The sequence below is a fragment of the Protomyctophum bolini genome (assembly GCF_963924005.1).
Source record: "Protomyctophum bolini genome assembly, chromosome: 7".
NCBI lineage: Eukaryota > Metazoa > Chordata > Actinopteri > Myctophiformes > Myctophidae > Protomyctophum > Protomyctophum bolini.
This window is the reverse complement of record NC_137868.1, coordinates 1,270,224-1,285,223: the sequence shown is the minus strand read 5'-3', so window position 1 is coordinate 1,285,223 and position 15,000 is coordinate 1,270,224. Positions and strand designations below refer to the sequence as shown.

At 50.3% G+C, this 15,000-nt stretch overlaps 1 protein-coding gene across 2 annotated transcripts in view; it reads left to right on the top strand.

Annotated features, from left to right (window-relative positions):
- rundc3b (RUN domain containing 3b) overlaps nt 1–14,096 on the top strand; it is a 21,440-nt gene extending 7,344 nt beyond the window's left edge. Inside the window, exons 4-10 of one of the 2 annotated variants that reach the window (XM_080768992.1) lie at nt 1,391–1,476; nt 4,596–4,685; nt 6,825–6,905; nt 7,631–7,823; nt 8,184–8,341; nt 12,011–12,148; nt 12,328–14,096. In XM_080768992.1, the coding sequence (XP_080625118.1) occupies nt 1,391–1,476; nt 4,596–4,685; nt 6,825–6,905; nt 7,631–7,823; nt 8,184–8,341; nt 12,011–12,148; nt 12,328–12,331 (750 nt within the window). In that variant the 3' untranslated portion in view covers nt 12,332–14,096. Of the gene's footprint in view, nt 1–1,390; nt 1,477–4,595; nt 4,686–6,824; nt 6,906–7,630; nt 7,824–8,183; nt 8,342–12,010 lie in introns of both variants that reach the window. The other variant, XM_080768991.1, reaches the window with a different exon arrangement.
- Nucleotides 14,097–15,000: the final 904 nt, after the last annotated feature.

Genomic DNA, 15,000 nt, shown 5'->3' with positions numbered 1-15,000 from the left:
GAGACAACATGTCCTCTGGTCCTCCAGGACCAAGGTGAGACAACATGTCCTCTAGTCCCCCAGGACCAAGGTGAGACAACATGTCCTCTAGTCCTCCAGGGTGAGACAACATGTCCTCTAGTCCCCCAGGACCAAGGTGAGACAACATGTCCTCTAGTCCCCCAGGACCAAGGTGAGACAACATGTCCTCTAGTCCCCCAGGACCAAGGTGAGACAACATGTCCTCTAGTCCCCCAGGACCAAGGTGAGACAACATGTCCTCTAATCCTCCAGGACCAAGGTGAGACAACATGTCCTCTAGTCCCCCAGGACCAAGGTGAGACAACATGTCCTCTGGTCCTCCAGGACCAAGGTGAGACAACATGTCCTCTAGTCCCCCAGGACCAAGGTGAGACAACATGTCCTCTAGTCCTCCAGGGTGAGACAACATGTCCTCTAGTCCCCCAGGACCAAGGTGAGACAACATGTCCTCTAGTCCCCCAGGACCAAGGTGAGACAACATGTCCTCTAGTCCCCCAGGACCAAGGTGAGACAACATGTCCTCTAGTCCCCCAGGACCAAGGTGAGACAACATGTCCTCTAATCCTCCAGGACCAAGGTGAGACAACATGTCCTCTAGTCCCCCAGGACCAAGGTGAGACAACATGTCCTCTAGTCCCCCAGGACCAAGGTGAGACAACATGTCCTCTAGTCCTCCAGGACCAAGGTGAGACAACATGTCCTCTAGTCCCCCAGGACCAAGGTGAGACAACATGTCCTCTAGTCCTCCAGGGTGAGACAACATGTCCTCTAGTCCTCCAGGGTGAGACAACATGTCCTCTAGTCCCCCAGGACCAAGGTGAGACAACATGTCCTCTAGTCCTCCAGGGTGAGACAACATGTCCTCTAGTCCTCCAGGACCAAGGTGAGACAACATGTCCTCTAATCCCCCAGGACCAAGGTGAGACAACATGTCCTCTAGTCCTCCAGGGTGAGACAACATGTCCTCTAGTCCTCCAGGGTGAGACAACATGTCCTCTAGTCCTCCAGGGTGAGACAACATGTCCTCTAGTCCTCCAGGGTGAGACAACATGTCCTCTAGTCCTCCAGGGTGAGACAACATGTCCTCTAGTCCTCCAGGGTGAGACAACATGTCCTCTAGTCCTCCAGGGTGAGACAACACCCGCTACTTTTTGGGACATGTATTCCATACACGGCATTTAGGGGTATGCAGCTTTTAGACATGTGAATCCCTTGACTCCTTCAAAACTGCTCTCAAAGGGACCTACGGACGGCTGCAATTCAAAACCGGGCCCCCGTAAAATCTGAATCTGAATTGATCGAGTACATTGTGTGCGTGCGCGCGTGCGTGCGTGCGTGCGTGTGTGTGTGTGTGTGTGTGTGTGTGCAGGGCAGGGCGTGGATCAGGGTGGTTCTCATGGAGAAGAGACTCTCAGAGTACATCTGCTCTGCTCTGAAGGACTTTAAGATCACCAGGTGAGATCTCTACATAATGGACTAGTTTAGATCACCCTCTCAGCTGTCCTACTGTCTGTCTCTCCTACACTGTCTCCCTCTCAGCTGTCCTACTGTCTGTCTCTCCTACACTGTCTCCCTCTCAGCTGTCCTACTGTCTGTCTCTCCTACACTGTCTCCCTCTCAGCTGTCCTACTGTCTGTCTCTCCTACACTGTCTCCCTCTCAGCTGTCCTACTGTCTGTCTCTCCTACACTGTCTCCCTCTCGGCTGTCCTACTGTCTGTCTCTCCTACACTGTCTCCCTCTCAGCTGTCCTACTGTCTGTCTCTCCTACACTGTCTCCCTCTCAGCTGTCCTACTGTCTGTCTCTCCTACACTGTCTCCCTCTCGGCTGTCCTACTGTCTGTCTCTCCTACACTGTCTCCCTCTCGGCTGTCCTACTGTCTGTCTCTCCTACACTGTCTCCCTCTCGGCTGTCCTACTGTCTGTCTCTCCTACACTGTCTCCCTCTCGGCTGTCCTACTGCCTGTCTCTCCTACACTGTCTCCCTCTCAGCTGTCCTACTGTCTGTCTCTCCTACACTGTCTCCCTCTCAGCTGTCCTACTGTCTGTCTCTCCTACACTGTCTCCCTCTCGGCTGTCCTACTGTCTGTCTCTCCTACACTGTCTCCCTCTCGGCTGTCCTACTGTCTGTCTCTCCTACACTGTCTCCCTCTCGGCTGTCCTACTGTCTGTCTCTCCTACACTGTCTCCCTCTCGGCTGTCCTACTGTCTGTCTCTCCTACACTGTCTCCCTCTCGGCTGTCCTACTGTCTGTCTCTCCTACACTGTCTCCCTCTCGGCTGTCCTACTGTCTGTCTCTCCTACACTGTCTCCCTCTCGGCTGTCCTACTGTCTGTCTCTCCTACACTGTCTCCCTCTCGGCTGTCCTACTGTCTGTCTCTCCTACACTGTCTCCCTCTCAGCTGTCCTACTGTCTGTCTCTCCTACACTGTCTCCCTCTCGGCTGTCCTACTGTCTGTCTCTCCTACACTGTCTCCCTCTCGGCTGTCCTACTGTCTGTCTCTCCTACACTGTCTCCCTCTCAGCTGTCCTACTGTCTGTCTCTCCTACACTGTCTCCCTCTTGGCTGTCCTACTGTCTGTCTCTCCTACACTGTCTCCCTCTCGGCTGTCCTACTGTCTGTCTCTCCTACACTGTCTCCCTCTCAGCTGTCCTACTGTCTGTCTCTCCTACACTGTCTCCCTCTCGGCTGTCCTACTGTCTGTCTCTCCTACACTGTCTCCCTCTCGGCTGTCCTACTGTCTGTCTCTCCTTCCCTCTCGGCTGTCCTACTGTCTGTCTCTCCTACAATGTCTCCCTCTCAGCTGTCCTACTGTCTGTCTCTCCTACACTGTCTCCCTCTCGGCTGTCCTACTGTCTGTCTCTCCTACACTGTCTCCCTCTCAGCTGTCCTACTGTCTGTCTCTCCTACACTGTCTCCCTCTCGGCTGTCCTACTGTCTGTCTCTCCTACACTGTCTCCCTCTCGGCTGTCCCTACTGTCTGTCTCTCCTACACTGTCTCCCTCTCGGCTGTCCTACTGTCTGTCTCTCCTACACTGTCTCCCTCTCGGCTGTCCTACTGTCTGTCTCTCCTACACTGTCTCCCTCTCGGCTGTCCTACTGTCTGTCTCTCCTACACTGTCTCTCCTCTCAGCTGTCCTACTGTCTGTCTCTCCTACACTGTCTCTCTCTCTCGGCTGTCCTACTGTCTGTCTCTCCTACACTGTCTCCCTCTCGGCTGTCCTACTGTCTGTCTCTCCTACACCGTCTCCCTCTCGGCTGTCCTACTGTCTGTCTCTCCTACACTGTCTCTCCTCTCAGCTGTCCTACTGTCTGTCTCTCCTACACTGTCTCTCTCTCGGCTGTCCTACTGTCTGTCTCTCCTACACTGTCTCCCTCTCGGCTGTCCTACTGTCTGTCTCTCCTACACTGTCTCCCTCTCGGCTGTCCTACTGTCTGTCTCTCCTACACTGTCTCCCTCTCGGCTGTCCTACTGTCTGTCTCTCCTACACTGTCTCCCTCTCAGCTGTCCTACTGTCTGTCTCTCCTACACTGTCTCCCTCTCGGCTGTCCTACTGTCTGTCTCTCCTACACTGTCTCCCTCTCAGCTGTCCTACTGTCTGTCTCTCCTACACTGTCTCCCTCTCAGCTGTCCTACTGTCTGTCTCTCCTACACTGTCTCCCTCTCGGCTGTCCTACTGTCTGTCTCTCCTACACTGTCTCCCTCTCGGCTGTCCTACTGTCTGTCTCTCCTACACTGTCTCCCTCTCGGCTGTCCTACTGTCTGTCTCTCCTACACTGTCTCCCTCTCGGCTGTCCTACTGTCTGTCTCTCCTACACTGTCTCCCTCTCGGCTGTCCTACTATCTGTCTCTCCTACACTGTCTCCCTCTCAGCTGTCCTACTGTCTGTCTCTCCTACACTGTCTCCCTCTCAGCTGTCCTACTATCTGTCTCTCCTACACTGTCTCCCTCTCGGCTGTCCTACTATCTGTCTCTCCTACACTGTCTCCCTCTCAGCTGTCCTACTGTCTGTCTCTCCTACACTGTCTCCCTCTCGGCTGTCCTACTATCTGTCTCTCCTACACTGTCTCCCTCTCGGCTGTCCTACTGTCTGTCTCTCCTACACTGTCTCCCTCTCGGCTGTCCTACTATCTGTCTCTCCTACACTGTCTCCCTCTCAGCTGTCCTACTGTCTGTCTCTCCTACACTGTCTCCCTCTCGGCTGTCCTACTATCTGTCTCTCCTACACTGTCTCCCTCTCAGCTGTCCTACTGTCTGTCTCTCCTACACTGTCTCCCTCTCGGCTGTCCTACTATCTGTCTCTCCTACACTGTCTCCCTCTCGGCTGTCCTACTATCTGTCTCTCCTACACTGTCTCCCTCTCAGCTGTCCTACTGTCTGTCTCTCCTACACTGTCTCCCTCTCGGCTGTCCTACTATCTGTCTCTCCTACACTGTATAGGAAAGCTGAAAGGGAGACAGCATAGATAGATACATCCCATCTATAAATGTATAAAAGTCTGTGTGTGTGTGTGTGTGTGTGTGTGTGTGTGTATGTGTGTGTGTGTGTGTGTGTATGTGTGTGCGTGTGCATAGGAGGTTTTATGAGGATGGAGCCATTATGCTAGGAGAGGAGGCGGGGCTTCTGGCAGACACTGTCATCGGACTCAATACCATTGACTTCAGGTAGAGTCCAGCATGAGCCAATCAACTTCAAGCAATAGAGTACAGAAGTCATGATGTCACTCGCTCATCCCCTGGTTCTAAAGTCCATGACGTCACTCGCTCATCCCCTGTTTCTAAAGTCCATGACGTCACTCGCTCATCCCCTGTTTCTAAAGTCCATGAGGTCACTCGCTCATCCCCTGGTTCTAAAGTCCTGACGTCACTCGCTCATCCCCTGGTTCTAAAGTCATGACGTCACTCGCTCATCCCCTGGTTCTAAAGTCCATGACATCACTCGCTCATCCCCTGGTTCTAAAGTCCATGACGTCACTCACTCATCCCCTGGTTCTAAAGTCTCTGACGTCACTCGCTCATCCCCTGGTTCTAAAGTCCTGACATCACTCGCTCATCCCCTGGTTCTAAAGTCCATGAAATCACTCGCTCATCCCCTCGTTCTAAAGTCCTGACATCACTCGCTCATCCCCTGGTTCATGTACATTTTTCTCTATGCAGAATAACATGGGGTCATCTTAAAATCGTGATAAGAATTGTAAAAAAAAAAATATATATAAAAAATATATAATAATTGTGGTCCACAAATAAACCAACCGTCTCTGCGATATTGTCAGGGATTATTGTCAGTCAGTCATATTTGATACAGCATGTTTCATATTTGATACAGTATGTTTCTAGTGAAAATCTAACAGCAGTAACATTAGCGTTTTCTCTCAGTCAGTTGATTCTTAATATCCATACGAGTGAAACGGCCGGGGTGACTTGTTTATTTTTCAAACACAGTTCTTATATGAGGCGATATAAGATCCCCCCCTAAGGGGATTATAATACAAAAAAAAACACAGTTCTTATATGAGGCCACTGCAAAATGGATCTATTTTCCTTCACTGCAAAATGGATCTATTTTCCTTCACTGCAAAATGGATCTATTGTCCTTCACTGCAAAATGGATCTATTTTCCTTCACTGCAAAATGGATCTATTGTCCTTCACTGCAAAATGGATCTATTTTCCTTCACTGCAAAATGGATCTATTGTCCTTCACTGCAAAATGGATCTATTTTCCTTCACTGCAAAATGGATCTATTGTCCTTCACTGCAAAATGGATCTATTTTCCTTCACTGCAAAAATTGATCTATTTTCCTTCACTGCAAAAATGGATCTATTGTCCTTCACTGCAAAAATTGATCTATTTTCCTTCACTGCAAAAATGGATCTATTGTCCTTCACTGCAAAATGGATCTATTTTCCTTCACTGCAAAAATGGATCTATTTTCCTTCACTGCAAAAATGGATCTATTGTCCTTCACTGCAAAATGGATCTATTTCCCTTCACTGCAAAAATGGATCTATTGTCCTTCACTGCAAAAATTGATCTATTTTCCTTCACTGCAAAAATTGATCTATTTTCCTTCACTGCAAAAATGGATCTATTTTCCTTCACTGCAAAATGGATCTATTGTCCTTCACTGCAAAATGGATCTATTGTCCTTCACTGCAAAAATGGATCTATTTCCCTTCACTGCAAAAATGGATCTATCGTCCTTCACTGCAAAATGGATCTATTTCCCTTCACTGCAAAAATGGATCTATTTTCCTTCACTGCAAAAATGGATCTATTGTCCTTCACTGCAAAAATGGATCTATTTTCCTTCACTGCAAAAATTGATCTATTTTCCTTCACTGCAAAAATGGATCTATTGTCCTTCACTGCAAAAATTGATCTATTTTCCTTCACTGCAAAAATGGATCTATTGTCCTTCACTGCAAAATGGATCTATTTTCCTTCACTGCAAAAATGGATCTATTTTCCTTCACTGCAAAAATTGATCTATTTTCCTTCACTGCAAAAATGGATCTATTGTCCTTCACTGCAAAAATTGATCTATTTTCCTTCACTGCAAAAATGGATCTATTGTCCTTCACTGCAAAATGGATCTATTTTCCTTCACTGCAAAAATGGATCTATTTTCCTTCACTGCAAAAATGGATCTATTGTCCTTCACTGCAAAATGGATCTATTTCCCTTCACTGCAAAATGGAGCGCCATTTTCAAAGAGTTCAATACAAATGGATGGGTGGGTGGGTGGATGGATGGATGGATGGATGGACTGATTGATTGATCTATGTTTCCTCTGTTGATAGCTTCTGTCTGAAGGGGGATGGTCTAGATGGAACCTGCCCTGCGGTGATCGACTACACACCCTACCTGAAGTTCACTCAGAAGTATGTGATGCTTTCACTCTTTTTAACTCAAATCTTTGCTTCTTCCCTTCCTGGAACAACTTATTTTAAGGTATATGAAAGTCTAATATAAACAATTTAGTATTATTTAGTATATGTACGGTTTCGCCCACTCAAATGGTACCTCATCAGATAATCCCCACACATATCCTACAACAACTTCTGTGAACAGACTTCACTGTATAGTAGCTTTTCATACATTATATTTGTACTTAAGGCTGTCCTGCTGTCATGAAAGTTTATAGAGAAATTCAAAGTCCAGCCGTCTGCTGTCCAGCCTCTCCCACCAACCCCTCACTGGGGGAGAATTCTGGGAGGAAAACAGAAGCGGGGAGATGACCCCAAGGTGTGTGTATATAGTTCCCTGTTTCTATTCTTAGCTCCATCTCCAAAGTGATGGAAAGAATAGTCTATGAATTATGAGGTTGAAAAGTATCTCGCCACTAAACAAAATGTACGGATTTCACCCCGGCTTCAGAACACCCCACTCCTCTGACACATGCCTTCTCTATTTTGCAACTCAAAATCTCAAGTGTGTTGTGGCGCCCCCCTGTGGTGTGTCGGTGCAGTGCAGACAGCATCAGCAGTGTGTTACTGTGTTGTGTGTTGTGGCGCCCCCCTGTGGTGTGTCGGTGCAGTGCAGACAGCATCAGCAGTGTGTTACTGTGTTGTGTGTTGTGGCGCCCCCCTGTGGTGTGTCGCTGCAGTGCAGACAGCATCAGCAGTGACGACGAGGAGGAGATGCGGACGCTGGGCAGCAGCGGCGGCGGGAGCAGCAGCGAGGGCAGCACGCCCGACAGGGGCGTGGCCACCGCGGCGGCCATCTTTACCCAGCAGAGCAGCTGGGTCAGCAGGTGCAAACGGCTGGAGCACAAATACCGCTTGGTCCTAGAGCAGAAGGTATATGTGGCCTCGCATGTGTGTTGTAAACTACTTTAAATCAGTGGTGAGGGGTCTGCAGATTGCAGGCGTGCCCAATAAGCCAAGAGCTGATCAGGCATCGGCGACATTCTGTCCAGTGTCTGCGATAATTTGTCAGTCGACCATAAATTATGGAGAAGGCGATGCTTGAACCTTGAACCTGAAGCACTCGTTGTAGACTTGTTGACGCATCCACTATTGTTTGTGTTCAAGAAATTCCTTGTAAAATGTTAATGCAAATATAGATGTGTGTGTGTGTGTGCGTGTGCGTGTGTGCGTGCGTGTGTGCGTGTGCGTGTGCGTGTGTGCGTGTGTGCGTGTGTGTGTGTGTGTGTGTAGGTGTACCTGGAGGAGCAGGTGCGTCTCAGAGAGGCCCAGCTGTCTGACGTGGTGTCTCTGAACAGAGAGCTGCAGCGGACGCTGAGCGACGCCCACCTCGACCACAGCCTGGAGACGCAGCAGCTGCACCACATCGTCCTGGAGCTACGGGACCAGCTGTGAGTCCGTGTGCACACCACGCACGCCACGCACGCACGCACGCACGCCACGCACGCACGCACGCACGCCACGCACGCCACGCCCACCACGCACGCCACGCACGCACGCCACGCCACGCACGCCACGCACGCACGCACACCACGCACGCCACGCACGCACGCCACGCACGCACGCCACGCACGCACACCATGCACGCACGCCACGCACGCATGCCACGCACGCCACGCACGCCACGCACGCCACGCACACCACGCACGCAGGCACACATGCCACGCATGCACGCACGCACGCACACCACGCACACCACGCACGCCACGCACGCACGCACGCCACGCACGCAGGCACACATGCCACGCACGCACGCATGTCATGCACGCATGCACGCCGCGCACTACAATACATACTACAATACTACGCAATACAATACATGGACGATATTGGTTCATTAGGGCGATACGATTCAATGATTATAAATCGATACAGTAACTAACTATATTTAAAAAACATTGACATTATTTTAACCCCTTCTTTTTCTTTTTTTTTCTTCAAAAAATTGCACAGATATGGGACTATGGGAGTCACTGGTCGTTACTATGGGACTATGGGAGTCAATGGTCGTTACTATGGGACTATGGGAGTCAATGGTCGTTACTATGGGACTATGGGAGTCAATGGTCGTTACTATGGGACTATGGGAGTCAATGGTCGTTACTATGGGACTATGGGAGTCAATGGTCGTTACTGTGGGACTATGGGAGTCAATGGTCGTTACTATGGGACTATGGGAGTCAATGGTCGTTACTATGGGACTATGGGAGTCACTGGTCGTTACTATGGGACTATGGGAGTCACTGGTCGTTACTATGGGACTATGGGAGTCAATGGTCGTTACTATGGGACTATGGGAGTCAATGGTCGTTACTGTGGGACTATGGGAGTCAATGGTCGTTACTGTGGGACTATGGGAGGCAGACTATGGGAGTCAATGGTCGTTACTGTGGGACTATGGGAGTCAATGGTCGTTACTGTGGGACTATGGGAGGCAGACTATGGGAGTCAATGGTCGTTACTATGGGACTATGGGAGTCACTGGTCGTTACTATGGGACTATGGGAGTCAATGGTCGTTACTATGGGACTATGGGAGGCACTGGTCATTACTATGGGACTATGGGAGTCAATGGTCGTTACTATGGGACTATGGGAGTCAATGGTCGTTACTATGGGACTATGGGAGTCAATGGTCGTTACTATGGGACTATGGGAGTCAATGGTCGTTACTATGGGACTATGGGAGGCACTGGTCGTTACTATGGGACTATGGGAGTCAATGGTCGTTACTATGGGACTATGGGAGTCAATGGTCGTTACTATGGGACTATGGGAGTCAATGGTCGTTACTATGGGACTATGGGAGTCACTGGTCGTTACTGTGGGACTATGGGAGGCACTGGTCGTTACTGTGGGACTATGGGAGTCAATGGTCGTTACTATGGGACTATGGGAGTCAATGGTCGTTACTATGGGACTATGGGAGTCAATGGTCGTTACTATGGGACTATGGGAGTCACTGGTCGTTACTGTGGGACTATGGGAGGCACTGGTCGTTACTGTGGGACTATGGGAGTCAATGGTCGTTACTATGGGACTATGGGAGTCAATGGTCGTTACTATGGGACTATGGGAGTCACTGGTCGTTACTATGGGACTATGGGAGGCACTGGTCGTTACTATGGGACTATGGGAGTCAATGGTCGTTACTATGGGACTATGGGAGTCACTGGTCGTTACTATGGGACTATGGGAGGCAGACTATGGGAGTCAATGGTCGTTACTATGGGACTATGGGAGTCAATGGTCGTTACTATGGGACTATGGGAGTCACTGGTCGTTACTATGGGACTATGGGAGTCAATGGTCGTTACTATGGGAGTCACTGGTCGTTACTATTGGACTATGGGAGGCAGACTATGGGAGTCACTGGTCGTTACTATGGGAGTCACTGGGCGTTACTATGGGACTTAATGGGCGCGGGTCGTTTCTATCTAGCTTTCTATATAATATAATCTATGGACGTTTCATTAAGTATTTATTTATAAGAGCTTTTAAGACGTGGACACAGCCATAACACTGTTATGGCTGGCTCTGGGGCCATAACACTGTTATGGCTGGCTCTGGGGCCATAACACTGTTATGGCTGGCTCTGGGGCCATAACACTGTTATGGCTGGCTCTGGGGCCATAACACTGTTATGGCTGGCTCTGGGGCCATAACCAAGAAGGGGAAACCGCACCGGAGGACAATCGGAAAATATAAGTATTTTAATTTCATACTTGTGGAAGAGATTCAAGTAATTCAAGCAGTTCAATTAAAGTTTCCAACTCAAATTGGCAGGGAAACATGCTGCCCAAAACCTAGAACCAAAACAAACAAACGAACGAACGAACAAAGGGAACTCTCCCTGCTGCAGCCTGTGGAGAAAAGAAGATCTGTAGCGCTGTGAGAGCAGGTGTCTTAACCCATTCTGAACGGGAACCATTTTGGTGTCAGCATCATGTTATGCTTTAGCTATTGAAAAACAGCAGATCTACAAGCTCATAGCGCGCCACCGAGTGGCGCGCTACGAGCTTGTAGGTCTGCTATTTTAAAAAAATCGAAGAACGACTGACATTTTTAGAATCTGATCTCAGGTCAGAATGGGTTATAATCAGACCAGTGTGTGTCCAGTGGAAACCTCGTATGAATCTGATCTCAGGTCAGAATGGGTTAAGTATAGTGTTTGGGGGAGGACACTGGCCAGGTGTCTCTGTGGCGCTGTGAGAGCAGGTGTCTTAAGTAGTGTTTGGGGGAGGACACTGGCCAGGTGTCTCTGTGGCGCTGTGAGAGCAGGTGTCTTAAGTAGTGTTTGGGGGAGGACACTGGTCAGGTGTCTCCCCTTCCACTCATCATCTCTGGCTCCGCCCTCCAACACTGCAATGGAAAAGGCACCGCCACACATACACACACACACACACACACACACACACACACACACACACACACACACACACAGAACCCCATATAACAGACTATTATTATAGAGTCTCTTTGACCGCGCTCTGTATATATGTCTATGTGGAAACGTCTATGGGAAAAGTGAATGGGGGATTCTCTTCCGGGTCATGAAAGGTCATGAAAGGACATGAAAGGTCATGAAAAGTTCATGAAAGGACTCTCTCGCTTAAATACACACATCATGATAACTGAAAGAAGACATTGAATTGTGTGTGTGTGCATGTGTGTATGTATGCGTGCGTGCGCGCGTGCGTGCGTGCGTGTGTGTGTGTGTGTGTGTGTGTGCGTGCGTGCGTGTGTGCGTGTGCGTGTGTGCGTGTGTGTGTGTATGTATGCGTTTGTGAGCGCGTGCGTGCGTGTGTGTGTGTGTGTGTGTGCGTGCGTGCGTGTGTGCGTGCGTGTGCGTGCGTGCGTGCGTGCGTGCGTGCGTGCGTGCGTGTGTGTGTGTGTGTGTGCGTGCATGTGTGTATGTATGCGTGCGCGCTGCGCGCGCGCGCGCGCGCGTGCGTGCGCGCGCGCGCGCGTGCGTGCGTGCGCGCGTGCGTGTGTGTGTGCGTGCGTGCGTGCGTGTGTGTGTGTGTGTGCGTGTGTGCGTGTGTGTGTGTGTGCATTCAGGACGGTTTTGAAGAACAACGACGCGCGCTCCAGACAGGAACTGACAGCTCATCTGACCAATCAGTGGCCTTCGCCGTGCGCCCCGGACGCCAACGCCGGCGTCGCCATGGACACGCTACTGTACAGGAAGTGGGACGAGTACGTACAGTAGGCCAGTGGCTCCCCTACAGGGGGGTCCGGGGACCCCTGGGGGTCCTTGAGGGGGGTCCGGGGACTACAGCGACTGGCCCGCGGAGGGCCGTCACACACAGGATCTGTGGTCATAATTAGACGGGATCATTGATGGTGCGTATGTCTGTCCTGTGGCCTGTCCGTAGGTGAGGAGGAGTCTCCGCCTCTCAGAGGACTGTGTGGCCAGCTACAAGTCACTGGTCAGCCTCAGGTCCAGTCCCACTCCCACCTGCACCATGGAGATGAACAGCCCAGGCCGGAGACCCTCCTGAGGACAACACCACCACCAGAGATGAACAGTCCAGGCCTCAGCCCCTCCTAAAGACAACACCACCACCAGAGATGAAGAGTCCAGGCCTCAGCCCCTCCTAAAGAAAACACCACCACCAGAGATGAAGAGTCCAGGCCTCAGCCCCTCCTAAAGACAACACCACCACCAGAGATGAAGAGTCCAGGCCTCAGCCCCTCCTAAAGACAACACCACCACCAGAGATGAAGAGTCCAGGCCTCAGCCCCTCCTAAAGACAACACCACCATCAGAGATGAAGAGTCCAGGCCTCAGCCCCTCCTAAAGACAACCCCACCACCAGAGATGAACAGTCCAGGCCTCAGCCCCTCCTAAAGACAACCCCACCACCAGAGATGAACAGTCCAGGCCTCAGCCCCTCCTAAAGACAACACCCCACCCCAACCAGAGATGAACAGTCCAGGCCTCAGCCCCTCCTAAAGACAACACCCCACCCCAACCAGAGATGAACAGTCCAGGCCTCAGCCCCTCCTAAAGACAACACCCCACCCCAACCAGAGATGAAGAGTCCAGGCCTCAGCCCCTCCTAAAGACAACACCACCACCAGAGATGAAGAGTCCAGGCCTCAGCCCCTCCTAAAGACAACACCCCAACCAGAGATGAACAGCCCAGGCCTCAGCCCCTCCTAAAGACAACACCACCACCAGAGATGAACAGCCCAGGCCTCAGCCCCTTCTACGAGCTGCTATAGTTGATGCATTCGGCCCATATTATAATATCGTTTGGAGTTTTTTAAGCTGTGAGTCGTCATCCTCTTCTACAGTATGAACTCTGACTGTGTGTCGTTCTGTTGGTCTAGCCTGTCGTCACAGTGTAACTCTAACCCTAACCCATGTCGTAACAGTGTAACCCAAACCTAACCCATGTCGTCACAGTGTAACCCTAACCCATGTCGTAACAGTGTAACCCTAACCCATGTCGTAACAGTGTCTGATCAATGTCTGTACGGCAGTTCTGTAAAAAAAAAAAAGAAAAAAACAAGAATGACTCGGTCATAACTGCCAGGTGCAACGAGCTCTTGTAGCGCACGCTTTGGTTCGTTTACGACGTTCTTCAGTTGGTTCACTCACTGTGTTTTGTTACGGCTTTCCTGCTAGCTCCAGTTAGCTCATATAGCATTAGCTTCTGTTGGTTCACTCACTGTGTTTTGTTACGGCTTTCCTGCTAGCTCCAGTTAGCTCATAGCATTAGCTTCTGTTGGTTCACTCATTGTGTTTTGTTACGGCTTTCCTGCTAGCTCCAGTTAGCTCATATAGCATTAGCTTCTGTTGCCAGCCGCTCCGCGTTGCGGCGTTCATAGATTATTTTATAGGTTGAAGGTAGACTGACAGGAAATGGGGAGAGATATAAGGGGGGCAGAGACACGCGGTAAAGGCCGTCGGGATCGGGAGTCGAACCCACGGCACGCCGTCAGGCTGTCTCAGTAGCCATGGTGCCCGGACGGTTGAGCCAACCATCCGGGCCAGACTATGGGTTTTTAATTGTGCCGTTCAGACTATGGGTTTTATGGGTAAAGTCTCCCATTGGCTTAGAGGCTGCCTGGAGGCAGCCAATCATGAAAAAAAGTGTCCTTTACGCTCGTCAGTAGTGGTGCGTGCAAATGTAGTCCAGGCGCTTTGCAAGCAACTGGCAAAAAATAAAGAAATAAGAAAGGTTTCATAGTGGGAGACTTGACTTAAATTCATTAGAATTATGTTCTAAAGGCAGCGTTTAATTACACTGTCCAACCACTAGGAGGCGGGTTTAATTACACTGTCCAACCACTGAGAGCAGGAGGCGGGTTTAATTACACTGTCCAACCACTGAGAGCAGGAGGCGGGTTTAATTACACTGTCCAACCACTGAGAGCAGGAGGCGGGTTTAATTACACTGTCCAGCAGGAGGCGGGTTTAATTACACTGTCCAACCACTGAGAGCAGGAGGCGGGTTTAATTACACTGTCCAACCACTGAGAGCAGGAGGCGGGTTTAATTACACTGTCCAACCACTGAGAGCAGGAGGCGGGTTCAACCATCATTTATTGTTCTAAAAGGTCAGGGTTCTCAACATTTTTTTACGGGTGCATTTGGTTTCATTTTACGCTCTCAAGAGTTAAACATTTGCATTAAACATTTGCATTACTCAGATGGGTCTGAGAGGCTAAATGTCATCAAACGGTGGTTCCGTGGCTCAAATGGGTCCGAGAGGCTAAATGTCATCAAACGGTGGTTCCGTGGCTCAAATGGGTCCGAGAGGCTAAATGTCATCAAACGGTGGTTCCGTGGCTCAAATGGGTCCGAGAGGCTAAATGTCATCAAACGGTGGTTCCGTGGCTCAGATGGGTCTGAGAGGCTAAATGTCATCAAACGGTGGTTCCGTGGCTCAAATGGGTCAGAGAGGCTAAATGTCATCAAATGGTGGTTCCGTGGCTCAAATGGGTCCGAGAGGCTAAATGTCATCAAAAGGTGGTTCCGTGGCTCAAATGGGTCCGAGAGGCTAAATGTCATCAAACGGTGGTTCCGTGGCTCAAAT